This window comes from Passer montanus, unplaced genomic scaffold (assembly GCF_014805655.1).
Source record: "Passer montanus isolate IOZ18808 unplaced genomic scaffold, ASM1480565v1 scaffold24, whole genome shotgun sequence".
Lineage (NCBI taxonomy): Eukaryota > Metazoa > Chordata > Aves > Passeriformes > Passeridae > Passer > Passer montanus.
In genome coordinates this window covers 9,569,031-9,596,918 of record NW_024367037.1, presented here as the reverse complement: position 1 = coordinate 9,596,918, position 27,888 = coordinate 9,569,031, and the positions used below count along the sequence as shown (strand labels likewise).

General features: G+C 39.2%; 1 protein-coding gene across 5 annotated transcripts; it reads left to right on the top strand.

The window, feature by feature from the left end:
- Positions 1-1,080: 1,080 nt before the first annotated feature.
- Positions 1,081-27,450, top strand: SOCS6 (suppressor of cytokine signaling 6). Of its 5 annotated transcripts, none has more exons than XM_039711124.1 (3): positions 1,081-1,200; positions 22,053-22,169; positions 23,119-27,450. In XM_039711124.1, the coding sequence occupies exon 3, from the start codon at positions 23,243-23,245 to the stop codon at positions 24,845-24,847; it is 1,605 nt and encodes a 534-aa protein (XP_039567058.1). In that variant the 5' UTR covers positions 1,081-1,200; positions 22,053-22,169; positions 23,119-23,242; the 3' UTR covers positions 24,848-27,450. The 5 variants fall into 5 exon arrangements, with proteins under 5 accessions (XP_039567058.1, XP_039567057.1, XP_039567060.1 ...); XM_039711125.1 differs by lacking the exon at positions 1,081-1,200 and adding an exon at positions 1,307-1,330; XM_039711123.1 differs by lacking the exon at positions 22,053-22,169.
- The last annotated feature ends 438 nt before the right edge of the window (positions 27,451-27,888 follow it).

Sequence of the window (27,888 nt, the reverse complement as noted above, 5' to 3'; positions counted from 1 at the left end):
TGCATCAGTTATATGCACCACAATCAGGAAACGAAGGTAGTATTTTACTAGCTCCACATCAGTCAGCAAACACGACTTACGACAACTTTTAAGAGCCGTATAGTCCATAGATTTTAATCCTTCGCACCCTGCTAGTCACTTCCATCAGTCTCACACATCCTAAATTAAGAATTGTTTTCTTGCTCTCGAGTTAGCATTTTATTTTTAAAAAGAGACCGGAGAACAAGCAATCAAAGCAGGCTGCTTGGCTGAAGTTGCTGCAGCGCAGCTGATATGCCTGAAGTTTAGTGTCACTTTTCTCGAGGAGATCTGTGAAGCAGAGTTGAGCACAAAAGTAATGCCTGTTCTGGCGCGTCGCTTTCACGCCAGGAGAGGTGTGAGGGAAGGTGAAGCGGAGGAGAAATCACCTCCCTCCTTCTCCCGCTCCCTCTCCAGCGCAAGCGGGCCTGGCGGGGAGCGCCCATGGCCGGCGCTCCGCGGCGGGGCAGCGGGGGGGGCTGAGGGACCCCTAGGGCCGGGCGCTACCAGCGAAGGAATAGGGGAGGCAGCTCCCTGGGGACAGAAGGAATAGGGGAGGCAGCTCCCTGGGGAGAGAAGGAATAGGGGAGGCAGCTCCCTGTGGACTTCGCTGATGAGCTGCTGTAGCTCAGCGGAGCGGTCACACACCGGAGCGCATGGGGGAGAGAGGAAAGGGCCGGGGCTAACAAAGCCAGACCGCCTCCCTGCCTCCATCCCAGCGCGGCTCCCGGCCGCCCCCCGCGGGTTTCCCGCGGCCGCCAAGCGGGAACGAGCCCGGGGCGAGGCGCCCGGACCCGAGTAAGGGAAGGGGCCCGGTTTCTGCGGGGCAGACGGGCCGCAGAGGGCTGGTGGAGTCCGCCGGGCGGCGGGGGCTGCGGGGCAGGCGGAGCACGGCGCGGCGATGCCCGCGGCCCTCCTGCCGCCGCCGGGCTGTGCGCGGGAGCCGCAGCCGCAGCCGCAGCCGTAGCCGTGCCTGCGGCAGGCGGCGGCCATCGCGGGCTCGCCGCCCCCGTGCGCCCCTCCGAGGACGGAGGGGTGGGGGCAGAGGAGGCGGAGGAAGCGGCGGCGGCGGCGCCAGGAACAGGGAGGCGGCGGCACGGCGAGGGAGGGAGCCAGAGCCGAAGCCGGGCCGGGCCCCGCGAAAGCAACAGCAGAGCCAGCTCCTCCTTCTCCTCCTCCTCGGTGAGTGCCGCTCCGCCACCCCTGGAGGTTGCTCCCCGCCGAGCCCGGGAGCCGGCGGAGGCCGGGCCGCACCGCTGAGGTGCCCGGGAAGAGGCCCGCGCCGGGAGCGGGACGCCGCGGCCTCCGCTGGGTGAGCGTCCCCGGGGCAACGGGCGCACCGCGGCCCGCTCCCCCCTCCCGTCACCGCTGGGCGCGGAGGGCTGCTGCGGTGGACGGGGAGCCGGTGGATTGGGCCGGCGCGGTTCTCCACTTGCCCGCCGCCCTCTTCCCGGGCCGCGGCCCCGGCCTCCGCTCCCTTTGTTTGCTGGGCTCCCCGAGCCCGCGGCGGTGCCAGGCCCTGCGGAGGCACCGGGGCCGCGGCGCGGCCTGCGAGGCGGCCGGGCGGGCGGCAGGGAAGCAGCGCCGGGCCCGGGCCGGCGAGGCGCTGCCCAGCCCCCGCCGTGACAGGAGGGGGTCTAGGCCAGCCTCTCGTGCCCGCCAGTCGCGGCAGCGGGGCCCGCCGGGCTCCCGTGCTCCTACCCTGGGCCGCTGCCCGAATGCACCCCGAGCCTACTGGTGCCATTGTGGGGGGCGGCGGAATTGGGCTGATTTCCCTTTACCCCGCCGTGAAACCCGCCTTCAGTAGAGGCTTTTATGTCCCTGTCTCCGGCGGGGCGGGTGTCCGGAGATGGCGATTTGGGCAGCCGGTGTCGGGGTTTGTGCCGTGGAGGATCCCCGGGATGTGGCGAGGTGAGGGTGCGCCCAGGGCTCCCCAAGGGGTGAGCGAGAGAGGCTCCTTTCTGTGACAGGCAGCCCTTAAGAACTTGACTTTAACAAAAGCATTACCAGATCCGCAAACTTTGCTCGCTTTCATTGTTCTTCGAGCTGCTTTTTGCACTCTCTTTCCCAAATGATGCCACTTCTCTTAGAAAACAACTAGCCCATGCCAGCCCGTTTGCTTATGAAAAAAGCCTTTGCAAAACAACGGGGTTTTGAGAGATGCAGTGGATGATACTTCTGTGATGTGAGGGTGCTTTGGCTATGTCTTTCTGTCCTCTTTATTTTTGTCTTCCTATATTTTCAAAATCATCTTAGTTTGGAACACAGGGGGTTTTTTTCTTGTGGAGTAGGCTACTGCATTAGAGAAGTTGGTCGTAGAATATGCTTTAGTCAGGAAAACTGACTTCCCCTTAAAAAATTATTGTGCTCTTTCACTGTGAGGGCCCAACCACTCTTTCCTACAGGCCAGGAACGTTTATGCCATGTCTATCCGCTTAATACACCTTTTTAGTTTAAAAATGCCTGCTGCAGGCCTCCTGTCTTGAAGAGTTGCTGTCTGCACAAGTACTCAAGGAATAATGCATCTGCATTTCTGCTCTGGGTGGAAAAAACCAGAACTGGTTCTGTTTCTAGTTTTTGTTTGTGCAAATAAATACATCTTGGGATTGTAGAAAACATGGAAGCTTTGGTGCAATTATAAAATAGTTTACTTAGCTTGGCTGGAAGACTCTAAACTAGAGAATGTGTAGATATTTTTTGAGTCTTCTGCAATAAGACAGTATTCATAACTCACAGTTTTATGTGTAACTTAAGAAACACAATTTCAGCTTTTTCAAAATGCTTACTTTTCTGATGTGTTAAACATCAGAGTTTTCACTTCCTAGTCGAGATTTCTTGAGTTTGTGGCATTGCACTGTGTTTGGAACTGAGCTTTTACTTGAAACAGGTTCACCTCTTGTACGCTTAATCAGGGATGCATTCCCTCTATCCCAAGTTTTGAGATTTAAGTAGATTTTTTAAAAGTTAAAATTTAATGAAATTAAGCCTTAATACTTAGAAGTTTAAGTGATGACAGTGTATTGTTATGCAGACATACCCACATTAGCTAACTCCCTGGATAGCTGCATGGGTATGGAGTAGTTAGGGAGAAGCTCTGTGTTGTTTCCAGGGGTTTCATGAGCATCACTTTAATGTGCTGCATGTATTGCAGCATCAAAGTGTTTGCATGGATTCAGGAGATGTGATGGGTAATTCTAGGTTTCATAAAAACTCGAGGTACTGAAATCTAGAAAACAGCTGTGTATTAATTTATACTATGCTATTAACTTCTTTGATCCTAGATTGTGAAGTTGGTCAGTACCCTTGGCTTATTCTTGGAGAGGGATGGTTTGAAGAAATGGTAACTGGTTCTTACTGTTCTGTGAGTAGATTACAACTTCTGACTCTCCTTAACATAATGAATTGATGGAGTGGGAGAGTGAACTTTTAACAAAAAGTTGTTCGTACAAAGCAAGTAAATTATTTCTGCTCTTATGATTTTTATAGTCTTACAGTAATTTGAGTTGCAGGACTTCATTTGGTAGGGCTGCCCTGAGTTCACTACATATTTGCTATGCTATTGTTGGCAAAACTGGGGCCATAGTCCAGGGTAATCCCTAACTCCAGTGCCTTTTTTTCTCTTTCTTTCCAGCCCTCTTGGGCCTACACAGCACGAGTTTAGTAGTCTTTGGGTAGTACAATGCAATAACATAAAATAGATAGGAAGGAGACAACTGTTCTCAGCTGGTGTGTGCCTCACTGTTTTATTGATAGGGCTTTAATGTGTGTTAGCAACAAATTAGAGAGGGTAGCTCAAGCAGTTCTGATGCTCCAAAGAAGAAAATAAGATACAAATAGTATAAAAGGGAATGTAATGCGGATGCTAAAATGGCTTGAATATAAATTGGGTAGGATGAAAAACAGAATGATATATCTTATGCCATGTAACTGTATATTTTGTACTGTAAAGTATTACACTGAGAGCAAATATAGTAATTTGAGTTTACTCTTTTTTATTTTTTTATTTTTCAGAAGAGAAATAATTATATCTGTAATGTTCCTTGTCCTTATGTTTATTCCAAAATTTGTTTGCATTCTGTTTTCTTACACACTTAGTTTTCTGGAAATAAATATCAGTCTTCAGAAGACAAAGGTCCTAAGTTCTTATCACATTTGTCCTGGTCCCTCCCAATAAATTTGTAGCAGTAGAGAAGGAAGTATCCTTTAAGAAAAACATTTTAAAAAATAATTCTTGATGATTTCAGATGTCAAGTTGCATACAACATGTTTTTGTAGAAAAGGAGATGATTGTGCTTGTAATGGGATATTTATTGTCCAGGATTAAAAAGCAGCTTCATACCACTCAAATATATTTTTGATACAGCACAATATATAAAGATTCATGGTACACAGTACCTTCCTTCTTTTATTATTGTTTTATTTTTTCCTCTTGAAATAACTGATTTCTGAATTAAAACACTGTCCTATGCAAGTTGAATAAATTTCTGTGTTAAAAATAGCTACATTACTTTTGAAAGAAACATTTAGAAACTCATGGCTTTGGTTTTTTTTGTTGGGTTTTTTTTTGTTTGTTTGTTTGTTTGGGTTTTTTTTGTTTGTTTTTTGTTGCAGTTTTCCCCCTGTATCTGAATTGAAAAAACTAGTGAAACAAAAACCTATTGCCTACTTCAGCCTCTCCTGAATAAAACCAAACTGAAAGAAAACTGGCCTATAATTATTGCCCTGGATGAAAATGGAAAGCTGACTCTATGTAAAGTGTTGACTGATACATCAAGGTTATGAGAAAGGGTACACAAACTTTGCTAGAGTCTACACAGACTGAACTTGAATAGGCAATGTGGAGCAAAATCTGGCTTAGTTGCTTATTGTGAGAATTAAAATTTTCAGATCAAAGCATTAGAAATTTAGCTCTTCAAGTCCTTAAGCTCACTTAAATAAAAGTTACTCTGGATATTTTGTTTTGGTAGTTTTTGTGGTCTTCTTTTGTCATGTACAGGCATGTGAACAATAAGCATTTGGAACTCCAGACAATTTCAGAAGGCTTTGAGGTGTTTGGCTTTGCAAATCTAACTGCTCTTCATTAGTCTGTAACGTGGATTTAAGAACCTATCTTTGCATATTTTTAATTTTTAAAAGATTAATTAAACTGTTATCTCTCAAGAAATTTTTTTCTGGAAAATATTAAGATAAAATACTTTGGAAACTATTGGTCCCTTTCTGTCTTCTTAACCATTCACATAACACTTTGGACTCTGAGGAACTCAGTTGGCCTCATTTATGAGGCCACACGTTACCTAAAAAATTCTTTCTTGGTTGCTGCATCACCAAGAAAACTATGCAAGTTAAACATAGGTGTTTGTTTAGCATGGATGTCAGTAGAGTTGCTGACTTGTTCTGCCTCTGACTTTAAACTCCATTGAAGGAATATGAAACAAATCTTTCTTGCAGGTAAAGCAAAGAATGCTGTATATAGACATTTCTGTCCAGGTGCTGCTCCCCTAACATTGCTTCCTTTTTTGTATATTTCGGGCACATAGCGTCTCATGCTCTGTCTTCTGGGAAACAGTGCAATAAGTTGGCAATTTTAAAAAATCTTAGATTTGTAAAGTGTGGGGATTTTTGTTGTAAACACTAAATAATCTTGCTGTAAACTGCTGTAAAATAGTTTTGGATGAGAGCCATTTTCTCTGGATGTGAAGGTATAGATAGTAGTTATTAGTTGTTTTTTTTCTGAGAGTTTAAGTAGTTTGAAGTTAAAAATTTAAACCATGAAAATGAACCTGTGCATATTGTTAAGTAAATCATACAGATATATGGTATTGTTCTTTGCTTCTTATTGCACTGTGTAATCAGCAGCTGTACTTGTGTCATTTAACATGGATGTATATGACACTGACCTGTAAGAGCAGTTGTGTTAGGTTTTGATGATCTTGAGTTCATCAGGTGAATGCAGCTAGGAGATAAAGTGATTAATTTAGCATTTGAGGTTACCAAAGTTATTAAATCTGCATTTTTCCTCGAGGATATTTTGTATTGCTTAAAACAGTACATAGAGTGTTACCTTTGAAAACATTGTTGGAAGTGAGATTCCAGTCAGACTTGGTTTTACAGTGTGTGATCTCTTGTTTTTTCTTGAGTAGTTTTATTCTTAATTAATCTTGACATTTTCTGGTAAATGTGCTAAAACAGTAGCTTGTAGGAGTCTTGAGTAGGTGATTGTTTTTCCTTCTCCAAAGCAGTCTGCATTCCTCAAATAGGTTGAGAACATAGTAGGCTACTCCAAATGTTTCTTTTCGATTCCATAATGTCTACAACACAGTGGTCAAACTTGCCTTCTTTTTTTGTTCCTTCTGATTTAGAGAATTCTGTCTCTCCTGGCTTTACCTCAGTAAGTGCTGCAGGACTGGGCAGTTACAGGCTGTAATTTTGACTGGGTTTGACATCAGTAATGGGTTTTAATACCCTTGGAATCCCTTTGGGTTAGTAATCAGGTATCAGATTATGCGTTTTAATAAAATAGAGAAACAGAGACAAATGTCAGCAGGGCAAAGGTTTTTGATTACAGAAGGTGTGCCTTCTAGGATGAACTGTGTGGAAGCTGTACTCCAAAAACAGGGTAGGTGCTTTTCAGATGGATGTTCTTTCAGGAGCTGGTGGGAACTGGGCAAGTAAGGAATTCTCGCCGGATTCACTAACAGAAGCTGTTTGTGCAGGGATACTGGTTTGGGTGAAACGTGCTGGGGGAGTTTTCCAGGGTGGAATTTTGGTCAGCCTGGGGAGACTGGCTCTAGAATAGTTGGTTTGTGCATTCAGAGGTACACTGAGTTGTGTGTAAGAGCTTAAGTCTCAGTCTGTGTAAGGTAGGTGCCTGGTGGCTTTTTTATTCCTTCCCCTCCCTGTTCTCTCTTCAGTGGAAAAGAGGCAAAACCAGCACTGATCAATGCACACTGAAACATTGACTTTCTTCCTCTTTTTGGCTTTTGAAAGGAAAGGAGCTGCTGGTTTGTACTAGTAAGTAAAGCTGAGAAGTAATAAAATACTAGCCGTTAGCCTTTGGCATTACTTTGTGCAAAAAATCCAGTTACTTGGGAAAATACTTGCTGTGAATGTAAATATTCCATGGTCCCTTACTGCAGGGATAAAAGACTCTATTCACCAACAGCACTTATCTGAGCTGTTGTCTAATCCAGTGATGATCAGAAGAAGACATTGAATATCAGTACTGACTTGTATGTCCTGTGTATTACAAAAATAAGTGCTTTTGGAATCTACAGTGTTTTAAATGTTTTTTGATGGGAGGAAAAAAAAGAACTTAAGTTCTATGTATCAGCATTGAAAAGTATGTATCTCCTTGACTGTCTTTTTTTTTTTTAAACTGGGCTAATACTTTTATTTCTTCATTTTATTTATAGTGTGTCTTTAAATTTAATGTCAGAACGGGAGAAAAGAAAGTCAGTGTGCATGTACATGACTCTTTTATTTGTGGTTGAACTTTGAAGCTTAGCTAGCTTTTGCAGCCAGCCTTCGATACTCCTGGCTCTGCAGAAATTTGACCTTGCTGTGGAGATAGCTATCTTAAGGGCTTTGAGTTTGTGTAAATCTGATAGAGCACATTACTTCATGCAGACAGTGAAAATTTTATCTTTGATCCTGTCTGTGTATAACAATTTATACACTGATGTGAAGTTGCTCAGTGTAAGGCCCAATTTTTTCATGTGCAAGCTGAATACAATGTACAGTGAGGAGTCCCATTGAGTTAAATGTCTGCTCACAGTTAATTAATCTTTGTTGGGTTAGGACAGAATATTAGCAAAATCAGATAGTTTAGGACCAAATGTAAAATGATTTTTTGCTACTGGCAATTATTTTAAAAAAACCCAAACCAACCATCTTCCAGCGTGCATCAGGACAAAACAGTGTCTGTCTAAAAACTGCCATTAATATATTTGCCATCAGATTCACTGGTTGGAGTAGTGAGCTGTTTCTGTCTGCAGGTGATGAGAGTGTAGGTGTAGGAGAAAAAAAAATTTCCTGATCTTAATCATGAATAATTAAGAGTCTCTCTCATTTTGACCCAAAATGAGAAAATTTGCATGTGGAATAACTTTTGTCAGAACTGGTCTAGTCCTGTAAAAGGGTTTTACTCTGACAAGTCAGGACTTTATGAAAAAGATGGTTGAACAGTTTTGCCTGTGCAGTCAAAATTCTGTTCCTATTCTGGTCAGCGTGCAAGTTGTGCAGTGTAATGGTATGTGCCTTCCTAAAAGCACCCTTGGATTTAAAAGGGTGAATTTAGAAATTTATTTAATGTTTCACCTTTTTTTTTTAGGGGAAACAAAGTGTTGAAGTACTTTTGTGATATTAGCTGGAGATAATACTCTTTCTACAGGTGTGTTTACCTGGTGTATTTGACAGTACTTTAAGCACAGCCTTGTCTCCTATTTCCTATGTGTGGAAAGACTCTAAACCATAAAGATGATTAATTTACTCTATTCTTATTGGGCCTCCTGCCAGGGAAATCGGGAAGGGAAATATTTTAAATAAGCTGTATTTTGCATTCTCATTTTCTGAAATGCTGAGGTTGGGTTACTCTCTGCAGTGGGTCCTAAGACCTTGGAGGGTCAGCGAGGCCAAACAGATGGGGGGATTAGTGGGCACATAGTGCTTGGTGCTTGACTGATACAGATTGTGTTACTGGAGCATATTCCAGGAGAGACTGCTTAATTAGAGGTACTCAGCATGATTGCCCCTTGGGGACCACCTGACTCAAGATCCCCCCAGTCTTTAAACAAGGAGAAGGAACTTCTGTTCCTGCCCCTTCACCCCCTGCATTCTGGTTTGTTGTGTTGTGCTGACTTGTCTGTAAAATAAACCTTATTTTCTGTTTTGCTGATTGGATCTCTTTTCCTGGCCATGAAAGACTGATCGTACAATAGCTGATACTGTTTGACGATATCAGTTGAATTGTATCTCATGAAATAGTAGGTGTGTTCCAGAAGAGAATTGAGGTGCAACTATGTAAGAGTGATTTCCTTATGCTGTACTAGATGCTCCTTTGCCTTTAAAATGGATTCCCAAGTGTGTGAGTGGATTATTGTCACTGTTATTTGTTTAGGACCATCGATAATAGGTGGATATTGGGCATATCATCTCTGTGAAGGACAAAATGTATCTGCAGTGAAATATGAAATTAAATACAAAGGTATGTAGCTAAAAATTTCCTTGTTATTTGCATGTATAGGTTTCACAGTTTGCAAGCAGCTACAGGCTGCATTTCCCAGTGATATAAAAATATAGGATATAACAGCTTGCTAGGTAGAGCCCTTATTCAGAATGTAAGATAGCCATAGTAATTTTCCATTTCTGTCCTTTCTGTATGAGGACTACTCTGAACAGCAGCCTTTTGGCTGCTCTGTAGTGTGAAAAGGTTTCTACTCCTTCTTCTAAAGCCATTCTGAAGAAGATTAGCAGAGCTGAAAACGATCTAGATAGTGTGCTTTTTCTCGTCCTGGTGGAGTAAGCAACTGATTTGGAGAGGGAAAACCTGCATCTGACTTTCTCTCCCAATTCATCCTGCATCTGAAACTGTTGCTGCACATAGGATATATTAAGTGAAACTCTCCTTTTGTGGTGTCTAGGACCACTGCCCAAGTTAATTAGACTTTGTAGTTTGATTTCCATTTGTGCAAGCTCCGTATGTGATCCAAAAGGATTCTTTGATCATGCTTCCACTTCTCATGATGTCCATAAAAAGAAGTGGTTGCCACTGAATTTTATATGGCATGATTCTGGGTGATGATAGACAGTATTAAACATGTAGATAAAGGTGTCAACCACAGGGCAGCCACTGATACTGTTCTTTTAACACTAAGTACTTCTGCTTTTACAAAAAATAAAACTAAAGGCTACTGAGGAGCTTTTAGTTAAAAGAAAAAAAAATCTCTGAAATTCTGATACTTCCTCAATTAAGCTGCTCCCTGTATGTGAAAGATTTTCAAGAACAACAAAGATCTGCATGTCTGTGAAAGTTTTAAGGAACCTGATTGTTGTAGTATGCCCAAAGTACTTGCAGCTCCTGTAGATTTTTAGAGGGACTGCTTATGCCTAGATACTGAAAAAAAATAATCCTAACTTGGACAAAAGCCAGATTTCTTTATTTTAGGTAAGAGTAGTTGCAGTTCTGACCTTTGTAGTTTGTCAAAATGTACTTTGCTTTCAATTGTATTTTTGGAAAGCAGGCCGTCAACCTCAGATCTGTTGTTAGAAGCAGAATGGAGTGGGGGTTGTGAGAATGCTTTGTGCCATGCTAGTGACACCAGTTTAGCCAATTCAGAGCTTGTATCATGCAAAACTTAAACTCTGGGTCTTGGCCTATTTTTTAGTCTGAATTAGCTTTCTTTGTGGCTTGTACTTCAATCACTTTAATTAAGGGTTTAGAGCTAACCTTGAAAGGTGTTTGGGTTTTGCTGCACTTTTTTTTTTTTAAGAGAAGAAGGGGATTTGGTTTTATTTTGGGGTGGTTTTTTTTTGTTGTTGTTTTTTTTTTGTTTGTTTGCTTTTGTTTTTGTTTGTTTTGTTACCATTCTCCATAACTTTGGTGGTTTGCTTTTATTTTTTTCTGCATCTTTTTAACATCTTTAGCTACATACCACTGATGGATCCTCTGCTCCTCATCCTGCTACCTGATACATCTTGGTGTACTGTAACATGGGCATTTGCTTACTGCTTTGATAAATAAAACAACTGGGCTGAAAGAATTCTGTAAAATATCTGCTGAATTGTGATGTTTTAAAGGAAGTCGGGAAGTTGAATCATGACTAGAGGACAGTGATGGAAGGTTTACTGAAAGGTTTGGTATACTTACTCCTCCATTGTCAGCAAACCTGTGAAAGGGACCAAAAGTTTAAGTGATCTCTTGCAGCAATTTGCTGTTGCAATCAACTCCTGGCGCTGCTGTTGTTTAGTTCTGCTGCCATCTTAGACAAGTGTGGGAGATTTCAGATTTAGTAGGGTAGGTGTTTTCTCAAAACTCCAGCAGCTCTCACTCATTTTCACCATAACTCCACATTACATGAATTCAAAATTTAGGTTTCAGAATTAAACTACCTTAGTTTTGCCTGATGGTGCATGTTATTCAGCTTATGAATGCATCTTAAAAAAGTGGAAATTAATCTCTCTATGTTCTGACTCTCATGAAGTGTTGAATAGAGCACTGAGTACCTGTGCACTAACATTTAAATGTTGGACATGAAGACAGCAAAAATGTCACTAATGAAGTCAATAATTCTGTCTGGAATGTTGAGTTTAATTGGTGTCCTGTTAGTAAATGTTAGAACTATACATTTTAAAGGATGTTGGAGAGCGGCATTAATGTAAACATTTTTGTCCCACATGTGAAAAAAGAAAGAGGATTGGTTAGGAAACCCTTCTGGCTTTTCTCAACTTCCGAGTTCTTAGACGTGGAACTTTAATTAAATTGTCTACTATGTTTCCTCTATAAATGGTTCAGATAAAGGATATAAAATTATTTTTCTCACTGTGCTGTTCGAGAGGTAAAACACAAAGGATTTTACTTGCTGAGAGAAGTTGATTGTGGTTATTTTACTGATAATTTTTAAATTTTCAAGAAAGTAAAATTGTCAGTGGAACTTAGAGATGATTTTTAAAGGTTTAATATTTTGTGCTACTGGTTTCTTAATGCAGTGATATAAAAAGTATCTACTAAGCTTTTTGCTTTTTAACAGTTGATCAGAATTGAAAAACAGGTCACAGTAACAAAATACTTCTAGTGAACGTGGGTGGTATCTTTAAGGTCAGAGGTAAACATTTTTATGTTACAATGAAACAGTTTTTGTGAACATCATCTCTCCGAGAAATGGAGATGTTTCATGTCACTTTTTTCCTTGGTTTTCAAAATACTTTTGAATTCCAGATAAAGCTTTTCCTGTGTTTAGAAATGCCCTTGGATTTTTGTATATGTAAGAATATATGAATTTTTGCCATGGCTGCTCTCTTAGCTGGGACACTGCCTTTCTGCTTATTTGATAAAACTTGGTTGGGCAGCCCTCAAGGGACTTCAGGGCATACACAGAAACCTTGCATGGTTGAGTTTTCTTTCTATGGGAAGTAATGCTAAAACAAACAATAGTCTCTGAATGTGAATTTAACTCTTGAACTTTTTTTTTTTTTCCTTGAACTTTTGAGAAGTGACTAGGGAACTTGGCTTCTTGAATAGAAGCCTCTTACTTTATGTGAGACACACTATTGCAGTATTTTATGAATGTGTTGTTATTGCAGAGATTAGAATGACCTTGGTTGACTAAATATACTTATTGCCTAAATGTAGGCAATGCCTTTTCATCCCAGGTCTGTCATAGTTCACTGAATATCTATTTCTCTTTTCAATGAATTTTACTGAAAGGATGCATACACTTTCAAATTATGTGTATGTTATATATGTATTGTAGTAAGACAATTGGTCATTGATTTGGAAAAATGTTGTCTTTAGTTAAAAACATTTTTATATGGTCTGGAGGGGAATGGTAGGACCTTTGTGACATCTGTGTAGCAAATACATTGCATTTCTCCAATAATTTAGTGAAGAAAGTCCCAAAACAGAGGTCAGTCCTTTCTTTGTGATTCTGGGGATTGTGCTTATTAGCTGCTTACACCTCAGCATGCTTGGAGATTTCTCTGCATGTGTGAACTCTGTACAGATGTTGTGGAAGATCTTTCCACTTTTATTTCTCTTTAATCAAGGCACTGTGTTCTTTCCTGTCAGACCATAAATGAGTTCATTTAATCCTTCCATTTATGTAGAGGGTTAACTGTCTCTCAAAGAATTTCTGCATCTTAGCTTGAATTGAGAGGACAGTGTTATCTTCCAAGGAAAGAAGGCTTTTATTCTTATTAAAAATGCCCTGAATGAAGCAGGTGGGGGTGATAACAGTAAAAACATTGGAGATTCTACCTGGTCATACAGGTTCAAAGGATCCTTCAGTCTCAATGAAAAACTGTACTGAGGAGGTTAATTTGGAGTCAGCCTCAGTCATGAGATCCAAGGCAGAATGGTACAAGATGGTATAAGGCTGTTGTGTATTGCTGTTTGTTTGGGCCTTCTAGAAGAGCTGAAAAATTGGAAAATGAGTCTTCATGCAATTACACATTCTCCAATTGCAGAACATGACTGCTGCATATGGCAGAAAAACAAAATCCTCTTTTTCTGTGTAGTGACTTATAAAGCCAGTCACTATCTTGAAAACTTGTTTCAGGTGCCTTCATTTCAGCTTGTGTGTTTGGTAGACAGATCGCTATAAAATATATTTATCTTTTAGAGTTTAACAACATTTCTTTTATTCCTGCTGGAATACATTAGATAACTAAATTTGAATTATTGCTTGAAGAATTTAATTACTATGTTTTTGGCATACTTTTCAAAAGGCTGGTGGTATTTTTCCATCTGGATATTTTTAAAGGAATCATATTACCTGGAGATAATTTGTGCAGATTTCTTTTTCTTTTTTTCTTTCTTTTTTTTTTTTTTTATATCTTTGATGCGAGGTGGATGTTATTTGTAGGAATAAAGGCCAATTACATATGGTCCTGGTTGTCCGTCAGGTAAGCAAGCATAAATGACAAATGTAAGTGGAAAGGTGAGCAGTTTGCCACTTACTGGTGAAGATATTTGTTTTGCAAACATGGGATATGAAGACACATGTTGGCTACATAGTGTGGCAAGTGAGGTGTTTAAAAGTTAGGTTTAACTTTGTTTTGGATTTGTTGTGTTTTGGGGTTTGTTTGTTTTTGGTTTGTTTTTCCCTTGTGAATGTGACTTCATAGCTTTCCTGATATGTTGTTTTCTCTTTTTTGCTCCTGAAGAAGAGAGTATCCCGTATTGCACCTTAAAGAAAGCAAAATATCAAGTCATGCTTGCTTGGTCCTATAGTAATTTGAAACTACTTCCTCTGTCTTTATTTTCATGTCAGGTGACTGGGACAGGCAGAAGCAAAAAAAGATGACTATAACAAATTAACAACTCAATTTAGGGGCAATATTTAAAAATCTGTAATATAGTGACATATGTAGTGATGCTGTACAAACCCTTATAATTTTCAATAGAAATGATCACAGAATATTTTGAGTTGGAAGGGACTTGAGGTGGGGTGAGGCTTCCCCCAGTGCGGAGCAGAGCAGAGCAGGACAATCCCTTCCCTTGTCCGGTTGGTGATGCTGTGCCTGTTGCCCCCCAGGACAGACATGGCCCTCCTGGCTGCCAGGACACTGCTAACTCGTATTCAACTTGCCACTGACCAGGAACCTGAGGTCCCTTTCTGTGGCACTGCTCTCCAGCATCTCATTCCCCAGTCTGTCCATACATCCAGGATTGCCCTATCCCAGGTGCAGAATTGGGCACTTGCCCTCGTTAAACTTGGATGGTTGGTGGTTGCCCAGCCCTCTGACTTGTCAAGGTCTCTCTGTAGGACCTCTCTGTTCCTCCCAATTTTGTGTCATCTGCAAATTTGCTCAATATCTCTTGAGTTCTGTGTCCAAGTCATTTATAAAGATGTTGAAAGAAGCACAGGGCTGAGGATGGAGCCCTGCAGAGCCCCACTAGTGAGAGGTCGCCAGTCTGATGTCACCCTATTCACTATAACCCTTTGTGCCCGACCTGTGAGCCAGTTGCTCACCAATCCCATGCTGTGTTTATGCAGCTGTGTGCTGGACGTTTTGTCCAGAAGGATCCTGTGACAGACAGTACCAAAAAGTACTGAAATCCAAAAAGATAACATCAGTTTGCTTCCTTTGATCACCTAGGTAGGTTACCTTGTCATAAAGGGAAGTAAGGTTTAACAAGCAGGACTTTCCTCTCATGACACAGTGTTCTGGCTGTGACCAATGACTGAGTTGTCCTCCAGATGTTTTTCAATAACTCCTAGAATGATATCTCTGTAATGGTACCATATGGTGTGAGTCTTCTGTTTCTATTTTCTTGTATTTTCCTCTTTCTCCTTACAATGTCTTCCCCTTTTTTTTTTTTCCTAGTGATTTTTTCCCCCTGGAAGCAGGAAACAAGCACATAATGTAGCATTAGGTGTTAACTGAGAGGTGTATTTCTGTTTTGCCTATTTGGTCATGCTCCTCGTACTGTGGGGTTCTTTGGTGACAGATGTTTGGCCTGAGAAGTTGAATGTCTGTTCTGATAGAACAGTAGGAAAAGATCATTCATGCTACCTGTTTAATGTCTCCTTGTCAAAACATTTTTTTTGCAGCAGGCCCTTTTCAGCTGTCTTGGTTTGTGTTTTGGAAGCTGTACACAGTAACAGTGTTTCTGTGCTTGCTGTAGAAACACCAGCCCGAACTTTGAAAGCGAAACCAAAATTAATATAAGTCAATGTGAAGTGGAACTATTTAGCTGTTGCATGTCTGCTGAGTGTTTTCTTTCCTTTTTTGGGAAGAGCTGGAAAAGTGTTTCTCACAATTATATTATTTTGTCACTAACATGAAGAGTGGTCAGATTAGTGCTGACCACAAAAAATCACTTTGAGAGAATGGTGTGCTTTGTTATTTCTGTCTTTCTGGCATATGCTTTGAAAGGATGGATAGCATTTCTAAAATTATGTTTGGAAATGCATAATTGAGGATTCAGAAACCAAACTGCATTGGGTTTTAGTACCCGCATCCATACAATTACACGTTATGTTCTTTTCAGCATACATCCCAGCATTTAGACATTAATGTATAGTTCTCAATGAAAATAAGTGCAAAAATGCAATTTTTTTTTCTGTTTTTCCCATTCTTCCTTTCATTTTCCTGGTATTAATTTCAAACACTTATGTTGTTCTCAAATATGTAGGCACAGAATCTGTTCTTTGCCATCTTAGAGGAAAAATGTTTCAAAATTGATTCCTTTTACAGAATATGATGTCGGTCTGTATTGTAAAATGAAATGCTGTTTTTTAGAGCATTATAATTTTACAGCTTTTCATAACTGTGTTATGGTTTAAGAGGATTGCATAAATATCTTGGATAAGCATAAATCCTCATTATCAAGCTGAGGCTATCCCATACCTTACAACAGAAGGAAAACATTTTGGTGTAATCTTCTATCAGGATGGAGTGATGGATGGACCCTTAGTTGGAAAGGAATTCTCATGCATTATCTCCCAGGAAGTCTAACCTTTCCTTATGAAACGACTTAATTTTTGCTGACAGTCTGCTTCAAGGCTGGCTGCTGCATTCTTGTAAAATATTAAGAAATGAAAGCAGAGCCTGACTGAGCATTACTCTCACTCTTCATCTGCTTCTGCATAGCTGTGTGAAAACTAAAAGCAAAAGTTTATTTGCAGTCAATGGATGGGATTTTCTGCAGTGAAACACATGAACACATCAGATTTCTTTAGTGACTTCTCCCATTTGATTAATCAAAAATGTTCTTTTCTCTTTTTCAGCACCTTGGCATACATAGAACTGCTGAGTAATTTTTTTTTTTTTTGCTTCTTTTTCCCTTGCTGTTAATCAGGGTCTTAGAGCCAAATTGTGGTTTCATTTTCCTGGTAATTTTTCCACATGCTTGAAACAATTTGTTAGCAGTATGCTTTGCTTAATATGTTTGCTTGAAAGAAAGTGATGAAAGGTGGTACTTGTGTCTGTCTTTTAGTAAATGTATGCAAAGTACAGTCTGCTTGTTTCCCTATTTGGGTGTTGATTCTCAGTTTGTGAGAGATCTAGCAGGAATGGCTCAAGTGGTTACTGGCTGTCATCTACCCAGCTTCCCTGGAGTTTCCTCCTCCAACAGCAGCTCTGGTATCACAATGTTTTGTGTGTTCTTGAGCCGACACCAACTGGTGCCGACTTCAGTTTAACACCCCCATGTTAGTGTGCCATGGTGGCTCGGGAGCAGATACAGATCCCAGCCAGCCATCCTTGGGTAACAGAGATGTAACCTTGGCTGAGGACTGTTAATATTAGTAACTGGGTTTGGCTGTTGCAGTGATGAAATTATTATAGTTACAAGTCTGTATATACACATACGAACCATAATAGAGATGCCATTTAACACCCTTAAGTTACTCCCCAGAGGAAAATCACCAATCAGATAGAAATATTCCATTCCGCAACCAAATATGGGAAAAAACAGGACCTACTGCAAACACTCATGGATTAAATGGTGTTCAAAGAAACAAAATGAAAAAAAAATTAAAATTAAGGAAATCTGAATGTTAAAGGGCATTCTTTTTCAACAGCAGGCTAGGGAAAAGAAATCAAGGTATTTGGACTTTTGCAGTGGCTGTGTCCTGGTTTTACATACTTTTAATTCCCATAATCAGAAGTGACAAAGAAAAATTTCATTGTGTCAAGTTTTCATTATTAATTTACTCCACTTTTCTATGTATTACCAAAGGTGTACCTTGGTTATTCTCTGCTAAAGGTTGGTAGTGATTAGGGTTACACTATCCTCTGTTGGAACAGTAGTGCCCATGGACTGTTTTATGTTTAAGTTCTGTAAAAGGAGGAAAAAAATAGGAGAGAGATGATGTGACTAAATAATGTGACTTACTCTTGGTTGGTTGGTTTTAAATTGTAATCTGTATAAAACCTGTTCAATTATATTGCCCTGTAGAGAGGTTGATGGTACTTTCCTCAGCTGCTCCATTCACAGAGGGTATAAATTTAAAATTTGTAGTGAATAACTCATGGTTCAGGTGTTTGATTAGTTAGCTTAAAAATAGGAGGCTTTAAGTACTCTTGAATTGTTATAAGTGTAATGTACTGTCAGATGAGCTTCTCATCTGTTTTTTCCTTGTTCCCAATTTTATGTGAAGTTGTACATCTGAGCTCACTAGAAAAGCAGTGTGTGTCAAAAGGGCTTTTATAAAATTTGTGATCATATTAGGGGAGTGTTCATCCATTAGCAAGGAAGCCACTACTAAAACCATTTACCTTTTTTTGTCATTTTCAAGGTATAAGAGTATGCAATGGAATTTAGATTACTTAATTTAAAGATTCTTCTTCCTTACTGAAAAGGAGTATAATGTAGGAATTTACTTGAAGATCAGCAAAGGGAAAAAACTCACCATCTTCAGTGTGCTTATGGCATGTATAGAGAAAAAGTGAAAAGTTGCCTTGTAGTGTGGATGTTGTTTTAGAAATTGATGATGTTTGAAGTAGATACTGAATCTCTCTTTACATCATGAGTATTTTGTGCAGAGTTTTTGTACGCATATAGCCTGAAACTCTAAGTACCTAGTGGGAAATTCCTCAAGTCAGTACTTTATATACCGGTTTGAAGAAAAACTTCCAGTTATACAGATTCAGTATTGAAGTAAAATTGATGGGAATGTGCATGGAGACCAACTTCTTAATAATTCATATTAATAGATTTAGTAACTTTGGAGAAAATGTAGACACAGGAATTTCCGAAATACAGCACTTGAAATCTGCATTACCTTAAGAGCTGTGTTTGACATGCCCTTCCAAAGAATGCATGAATATATTTCAGTGACAATTTAGGGAAAGCTGGGGAATGGCAACTTACACTTCTGCAGATTAGAATAGGCTTCATTAGCTGACAGTAATGAGAACCTAGTTGTTGTCATGCCCAGGAATGCAGAAACTTTTCACTTCTGAGGTATTTTTAGTTATTTTCCTAATATAAATATGTTAAAATAAGATAAATTGAAATTGTAAATGATGAAAGTCTTATGATGATCCAGCATAAAATAAAGATTATGTATTTCTAAGTGAAAGACAGACTTTTCAGGAATGATGCAGGATGATATGGGCTAAAACAAAATCAAGTTCAATGCTCAACTGTTTCACTTTATGGAAATAGATAAGCAGATTAACATTTATTTTAGAAAGGTTTTCTGAAATAACATTAACTAATAATTTGAAGTGTAATTTGTGATGAATTTTTTATTAAACTTTTTAAGAACAATTCTTTGCTCAAAGATGAGTTGTATTTTGCTGTATGTTTCCAGTATGATGTTTTCTGTCCTAACTCCTTAAAGTTATTCCTCGTTTATTTCTACTGTAGTGCATTTTGGCAGCATTGTTTATAGTATTTGTCTTGGGAAATGAGTATGCCTAACATAAAAGTGTGAAAAAGATCAGAAATTAATGAATACAGTATAATCAAACTTTTTTGTTGGTGTACTTTTACAAACACTGCTTAGAGTTAGCTATGTGATTCTAATCTACTGAAACCATTTTGTACCATTAAACTGAAACTACTCTGAAATGTTGGAATATTCAAACAGGATTTGCAGAAATTAATATATACTTAAAACTTCCTAATTTTTCATACATCAGTGTTGGCCACCATAATAATTAATGTACCATTGCATGGCCTGCTTTTCATATTTCCAAGATGCAGCCTGTAAAGTGAACTTTTAGTCCTAATTATCTTCACTAGTAATTTCACATTTGTATGTGATTGATAAATGTTTCTCTTCCTCCAAGTGAGGTGCAAATTTAGTTTTCATTATTTTTATGTGCAAAAGGGGACGTGGTGTTTACTGGGTATTAAGCTGGTAGTTTTCATCCAGAGACCTGGCTTGTATTTTGTTAACCTGCATAATAGTAAAAATTCTGAGATACAGAATTTGTGATGGAAGTTCTTAAGTTTGAATTTCATTCATCCACATTATTCTGTGCATTAAGATCTCATTCTCTTTCTGGATTTGATTAATCTCATTTTCAGTCTGTGTGTTCCAGGTGTTTCTGCACATACAGTCACCAGGCTTTGGGAATATATTGGTAGAGTTCAAGACTGTTTATAGTTGCAAATATCTGCCAGAAGAATTACTAGAGTTGTCTCTTGTTAGGCTGTCTAATTCACTGTACAGCAGATGGCACTGAAAGAGCACATCGGTGGGAGACTTCAGTCACGCCATAATTCACGCAAAATACTAGTGAAGCTGTTGCTGTGCTGAGGGTTGTGAAGAAGTTGCATAATTCATTTTAATGTATTCCAGGAAGGGGTGTATGCCTGGCCTCTTCTGCTCCAGCTTTATTAAATGAAGACTGCAATGAATTCTATACTTGCAAGCATACAAGTGTATCATATAGTGAGGACTGTTTATACAGCGTTTATAAACACATTGATATGCAATGCAGAATTAGCTGGTGCTTTTTAAGTATGTGCAAAGAAAGAGGAGTATCAGGATCAATTAGGGTATTTGACTTCAGGGTGTATTTGTTTTCTCCTGTCCTACATAAAATATGTGTAGGAGGTATTGTAGGGTGAGTCTCATATGGACAACTTGTTTAGAGCCTTGCTCTCATGATATGAGTGTGTTCAGTTTACTGTGAAGAGCTTCGACCTGGACTGTCACTAGATTTTCATCATATTCTCATGCATGAATGAACTGGGCTTCTGGATAGATGCATGTTGTTTATGGGCTTTACAGTTGATTATCAAACCTTTCTTATATCTTGACATGAGTTTTTACAAGAATACAACTAATAAACCAACCATTTTATAGAATCCAGAATATACTGAGTTGGAATGAATCCATTCAGGGTAATTGAGTCCAGCTCCTGGCTCTGTGCAGGACAGACCAAAGAATCACATCATGTGCTTAAGAGCATTGTCCAGACACTTCTTGAACTCTGTCAGGCTTTGTGCTCTGACCGCTTCCCTGGAGAGCCTGTTCCAGTACCCAGCCACCCTCAGTGTGAAAAACCTTTTCCTGGTATCCAACCTAAATATCCCCTGATTCAGCTTCCTGCTGTTTCCTTGAGTCCTGGTACTGGTCACAAGAGTGATGAGATTGGTATCTGCATGCAGTACCCTCCACAAGGAGGGGGGAACATTTCTGGAAAAGTGGAAATAATATCAGCTTGTGGATGTCAGAAGCAGTTGGAGAGCACTGTGGATTTCACAGGTGGAGCTAATGTGATAGTTCCCAGGATTCTGGTGCACAAAAGCAGAGTTAATTTTATCAAATGAATGAATGCTCTGATTTGTTAGTTTAGGAGAAGCAATGCAATCCTGAAGTTGTAATTTTAACTCATATTGTAGGTTAATTTGGTTACGTATGACAAAAAGTTCTGCAAATTGGAACGGTGGCAAAATCCAAATGGTTTAGGATTAGAAAGTCAATGACATTTTGAGTCTCCTTTTAATTTTCATGTAATTCTCCCTTTATCTGCACTTGTAGGAAAGTAAACATAGTGTCTTAACCTTTGAAAATTCATACCCATAACTCAGGATTGTGTTCACATTGTGTAACTGGACGATGGTGTTTTAGGATTTCATGACTCCTGATACAACAGGTATCCTGTTAAAAGTGGAAAATAACTAGTGAACATATCATAAAAGAGTGGTTCTGTTTTTTTAAATCTTAATACTCATTTATAGCAAGTAATTTATTCTTAGGCTTTTGTTTAGAAAGCGTTTTGGTCATGTTTGTTCTTTGCTGGTAGAAAGTGAATCAGTTTAGAGACTGGAGTAAGCTTTTATTTCTTCCCCATTGAAATAAAGGAAAGTATTATTTAGTTTGGTAATGAAGAAAATGGAATGGAAAGATCTGAATGATCTAAAGATGAATTTGGGAAATATCAGAGGTTATGACAAGGACACAGAACCAGTCTTTGAAATAGGTTGATGCAGATAGGACTGGGATACAATCCATGTAAATCCGTCTTTACTACTTCTGCTTTTTATGGAGCAGTGTCCTCCCCTCTAGCAGCAGAGTTTTACATAAAATTTTTCAAGGTGTTTTGAAGTTCAGAATCTGTAGATGCTTCACATTGCCTTTTAGTTTGCTTTGGATAGTACCTTTTGTATACTTGAGGACCACAGAAGTTGGGCTGGGCAACAGCAGTAGGCAGTGGACTGCTTTTTGGTTATAATAATCATTGTCCTTCCATGCTTTTATGCAGTTTTGAATATTTATTTAAGAAAACAGTATTGTTTAGTTGATAAAACTTAATTCAGTCTGTTGCACTGTTTTTCTCGGTTTGCTTATATTGTGATACTGTGGGAGAAAAGTGGGAAGTATATAAGGGCTGTTTTACTTTCCCCTCAGTCCACCAAGGTTGGAAGATTTCTTGAAAGATTCTTAGACTCCTTCAGCTTGCCATGCTTAGCCTGGAGCCAGGCTTGCTCCTGCAGGTTGTGCTGCTAACATCACATGTATTTGGAGGTATGTGGAATAACAGTTACTACTAATTGTAGTACCTACTTCTGTGCGAGTAGCAACTTCCCTCTCTTCTCTTTCTCATGCGTTGTCCTTCTCTTTCCAGAGCTCTTTACTAAGGTAAAGAGGTCTAGCTAAAATTAAAACAAAACAAACCATGACCCTCCAAAGCCCCCCAAAACACAGTCAAACCTCAATCGAGGAAAAAAAACAATCCGAAAGATCAATTTTGTGGGTACCTGATTCTGCAAGATGCTGGGTGGGAGCAGTTGTGTCCACTAGATCTTGGCAGAAATACTGGAGGAAGAAAAGTTCTAATGATTTTAGGCAATAAGAGGCTGTGACTTTGTTTCCTGTGGCTAAAAGAGATTGGAAATCCTTTCTTCCACAGAAGTTCAGGAGAGGACTTGCAGTAAATATATGTTACTTTGCTGTTAAGGAAAATCTGTATTTTCGCTGCAGTTAGTTTTCCTATAAATATGTAACCTTCTAAATATTACTCAACTTTCTTGTGTAGAGAAAGTATAACCTTATAAGACCCTGTTTTGGGATCAATCACAGTTTAACCTGGATGTAGGAATTCTGTTGATTAGAATATTTTCTGTAGTTTTATCTTCTGTAGTTACTTGTGGGGGGATTTTTTAGGAGTCTTTGGAAAGAGAGGACTATTCAAAATTATATATAAATGCAATAAAATATATCTGCCTGTGAGTGTAATATAAAGTGTGTGGTTGTTTCAAAAATTACCATGCTGAAAGCAGAATGAAGTTCTGGAAATGTAGGAGTTTCATTTTTTGACCCTAATTGTTTCGAAGTCAGCAACCTGTTTTTACTTTTATGTGATACCCATTGTTAAATTACTGCAATTTCTGTTCTGCTTGGAGAGGGGGAAACCCTTATAGATAATTTCTGAAATTTTTATTTTGTGAATGTAACTGGTTTTTTTTCTTTCCAGGAAATGGCTCTTGAAGTTAAATGAGGCTGGATCAAAACATAAATGAAGCAGAAGCTGCTCTTCGTGTGTTAGGGCTATATCACCGCAAGCACCGCTGATCAGCCAGATTTGGTAACTTGTCATAATGAAGAAAATTAGTCTCAAAACAATTCGCAAGTCCTTTAACTTAAATAAAAGTAAAGATGAAAGTGACTTTGTAGTGGTTCAGCAGCCATCATTAAGTGAATTTGGAAAAGATGACTCCTTGTTTGGCAGCTGCTATGGTAAAGATTTGGCTAGCTGTGAAGTCAATAGTGAAGATGAAAAAGGAGGCAAAAATAGATCAAAAAGTGAAAGTTTAATGGGTACGTTAAAAAGGAGGCTTTCAGCAAAACAAAAACAGAAAGGCAAAGGCAGCACACCATCTGTAAGCTCTGCAGATGATGACACATTTTCTTCCTCATCTGCTCCAATAACCTTCAAAGATGTGCGAGCTCAAAGACCTCTGAGATCCACTTCCCTCCGTAATCACCATTACAGCCCAACTCCATGGCCACTTCGACCTACAAATTCAGAAGAGACTTGCATCAAAATGGAAGTGAAAGTCAAGGCCTTGGTCCATTCCTCTAATCCAAGCCCAGCACTGAATGGTGTTCGAAAGGACTTCCATGACTTGCAGTCAGAAAATGTGTTCCAGGAACAAACAAATGCATTAAAAAATACGGAATCTCAGAACGGGGACTTGCATCTTCATATTGATGAACATGTGCCTGTAGTTATTGGATTAATGCCTCAGGACTACATTCAGTATACTGTGCCTTTAGATGAGGGAATGTATCCTTTGGAAGGATCACGTAGTTACTGTCTGGATAGTTCCTCACCCATGGAAGTTTCGACTGTTTCTTCTCAAGTGGGGGGAAATGCTTTCCATGAAGATGAGAGCCAAGTGGATCAGGACGTGGTCGTTGCACCGGATATCTTTGTGGACCAGACGGTGAATGGTTTGTTGATTGGTACCACAGGAGTCATGTTGCAAAGCCCAAGAGTTAATCATAGTGATGTCCCTCCACTTTCACCTTTGCTACCTCCAATGCAGAATAATCAAATCCAAAGGAACTTCAATGGATTAAATGGCACGGATGCCCATGTGGCTGAAAGTATGCGCTGCCATTTGAATTTTGATCCTAACACTGCCCCAGGAGTTGGAAGAGTTTATGACTCTGTACAGAACAGCGGTCCTATGGTTGTTACAAGCCTCACAGAAGAACTGAAAAAACTTGCAAAACAAGGATGGTACTGGGGCCCCATTACACGCTGGGAGGCAGAGGGAAAATTAGCTAATGTGCCTGATGGCTCGTTTCTCGTTCGAGATAGTTCTGATGATCGTTATCTTTTAAGTTTGAGTTTTCGTTCCCATGGAAAAACTCTTCACACTAGAATTGAACACTCAAATGGTAGGTTTAGTTTTTATGAACAGCCAGATGTGGAGGGACATACGTCTATAGTTGACTTAATTGAACATTCAATCAGGGACTCTGAAAATGGAGCTTTCTGCTATTCGAGATCCCGGCTGCCAGGATCTGCAACTTACCCAGTGAGACTGACAAATCCAGTGTCCCGGTTTATGCAGGTGCGCTCTTTACAGTACCTGTGTCGTTTTGTAATACGTCAGTACACCAGAATAGACCTGATTCAGAAACTGCCTTTGCCAAACAAAATGAAGGATTATTTACAGGAAAAGCACTACTGAAAGCTTACGGGAATCTTGCATCTTGCACTTTGGGAACAACAACAACAAAAAGAGATTGAATTACAGTTTACAGACTTTCATTATTATCAAAATCTTTTGCTGCCATAGAAATATTTCATTTTTGTCTGTAAAAGAAAAGTAATGCATTTGGATTTATGGTTTGTTTTGGGGGGGGGTTTGTGTATTTTGGGAGGCTTTTTTTTCTTGTTTTTTTTTGTTGGAAAGAATGATCTCAAGTTTATTTTTAGAAGTGTGAAATAGCTATCTTTCATCAATGTGCAGATTAATCACAATGTGAATGATCAAATTCTCCTTAATTTCCCCCAAGTCCTTTGCTGCTATCCACTGTGATTTTTATGCATTGAAAGCACATTTCATGTGTATTCAACGATGAGTAAAAGTCAAATGAAACTTGTTGAATGGAATTTTTTTTTCCTTTAAAACAACCTCTGGAAAAAAATGATCATGGATAAATAACATATTGGTATTCTAAATTACTGATTTTACATCTAAATGTAAAATGTTTCCTAGTGTTGTAATTAGACATTTCTGTAGAGATATGCCCCAATGTATAGACAGAGCTGTGTGATAGGAACATGGTTATGCAGCATATCTCTGGGAAAAAAAAAAGCCTTCCTCCTAAGCCTTGTACTAAGTCTGTACACTCTTGTGTTTGAGAAGGTTCGTTCAGCCTTCTTCTCGTCTCAGTGTTTTGTCCTCAAAAAATGGCCTTTAAAAAACAGTCTATGAAAGTCAATGTACAGTACCTAGAAGAAAATTGTGGTATTGGGGTCTTGCAAAATGTTACTTATAATCATGCCATCAGTTAATAAATGAACATCTACCAGGTCCACTCTCTCTTTCCTTTTCCCTACTGCCTATTCCTGCAGAGTAAGGGAAGGAAGTTTCCTGGATTTGTGGGAAGACTCTAAGAATTGTTGTCATGGGAACGTAAATTTGTAAGCCATTTTGGGGATGGGGTAAAACTTCTAATAGGATGATTTCTACCATATTTATGTTCAAGCTACTTGAAATTTTAGCATTTCCATTTTTCTACATTTTTCTTTCTCTTCAGAAAGTACAGTAATACACTAATGTCCTTTTGGATAATTTTCCCCTTTTTTCTATATCCTTTGAGGAGGAAGGAACAGGACTGATAACATTTTATATGGAGGATGTTTAAATGCATCTCTAAAGTGCTATTCTCCTAGCCTTTCAAATTACTGGGAAGAGATGTTTGGATATACAGTGACCGCAGAATATGTTTCAGTTTGCTGTCATGAAATATGTTTTGACATATGAAATATTGAATCAATTAGGTAAGTGTTTATGATATCTGTCAAAGATTCTGGCATTTGGAAAGCTTACAGTTATTCTAACCTTCTGTAGGGAAAAAAAGACTTTCAGTGGGGAGTACAGGTTCTACACTGTAATATTTTCATCGTGCAAGGTTAATCCATGGCATTTTCCTGTTTTATTTTAGTTTGGTTTTATTTTCTCCCATGTTTTTATCACTTTTATGAGTTACTTCCTAAAGGGGTCATAGCTGGCTTGGGAAGAAGGCTGCCTCTGCATTGCTGACAGGCTTTGCTTTGCATGCCTCTGCCCCCCTATTTTGTGTTTTAAAATGTCATATTGCCCGTCTCTGGTAGAAGTGGCTAATGAATAAGGATCATCTTAGGAAAAAAGTCCATCTTTGATACATCTTTCTTGTTTGGGTCATTTTCTTCTTATTTAATCTAGCATTTCTGTCCCCTAAAATGAGTCTTTAGAAGTGAATACAGTATTGCTGCAAGGTGGTGCAGTAGCACTACATCTTGGGTTGCCTGAATTGATAGACAAAATTTATATTTTTTTAATTTATTTTTTGACCATAATGTTTAACTAAAAAATAAAAAAAGAAAATCAAAGGTATATAAAGACTGCCTTTGCTTTTAAGGGAGGGAGAATAAGGATTTCCTCTTTAGTCTGATAAAGTTTTAAACTTAAAAAAGAAAATAATCTAGAGCAGTCTATACATTTGTTGGCTCTGCCATGGAGATATATGTATGAAAGGGAGGATTCTGTTTTCTTTTTTTTCCTCTACTGACTTCTCCCCATACCCAGTCATGTCCCATTCCCCCTCCCCTGAATCAGGATCACTAACTTTATTCAAAAAGGCACAATAACCTATTGTATGGTACAGTGTTCTGATTCTGTCTGTGGAGAGGAAAAAGAAAATCATTTTTATGGATTTCAGATGCATACTTTTGGAAGAAAACCTCTGGCATTTTCTTCACTTTAAAAATTCTTTCCCCATACTAGAGGGCCTATGCATTCTACAGAATCTTTGAAAGATTATAGTATATGAAATATTTTCATTGTCATTTAATACCACTATTGAATACATTAAACATATGTTTGTACTATGCCACATGCATTAATTTAGCAGTCATTGGGTTGAAACCTAAATATTTGAAGTTATGATATCCTGGCTTATTGTGGAATTGAAAAATGTGCAAGAACACACATGCTCAAATTCTTGCCCATGCCTTTATAAATTTCAGTTGTTCACTCATAAATGATGCTTTTTAAAATAAAAAAAAACTGTTTTAAAACAGCTACCCAGTTTTTGAATTGCCTTCCTTGCTGTGTTGTTCATCTGTGAACTTAATCAGGTGAAGTTAACTTTGTCATTTCCCCTGCCATAAAGCTACCACAAAAGGAACACTTAAAAGTGGTTGAGGTCTAGGATGTAAGAACCATAGAGCACTTTGCTTCCGAATAAAAAATGGTGGTGATATTTCTACTAAGTTCCAAATACTTTAAATCAGTAGACACAGATACTTATTTTTACAGATTTCTTTAATCAGAACCTCACAGTACTTTTTCATACTGAGGTGTCTGGCCAGCCAGGAGAATGAACTTAGGAAAAATACTTTGAAAATAATAAAGATACTTACAATTTCTTATTATAAAGATTAATATAAAGGAAACAGAGTAGTATTTAGTCATGAGTCAATTTATAAGCACTCAATAACCACAAAATTTGTGTTGACTTC

Coding starts and splice junctions, on each gene's coding strand:
- SOCS6 (XM_039711123.1), top strand. CDS start 23,243: ATGAAGAAAATTAGTCTCAAAACAATTCGCAAGTCCTTTAACTTAAAT.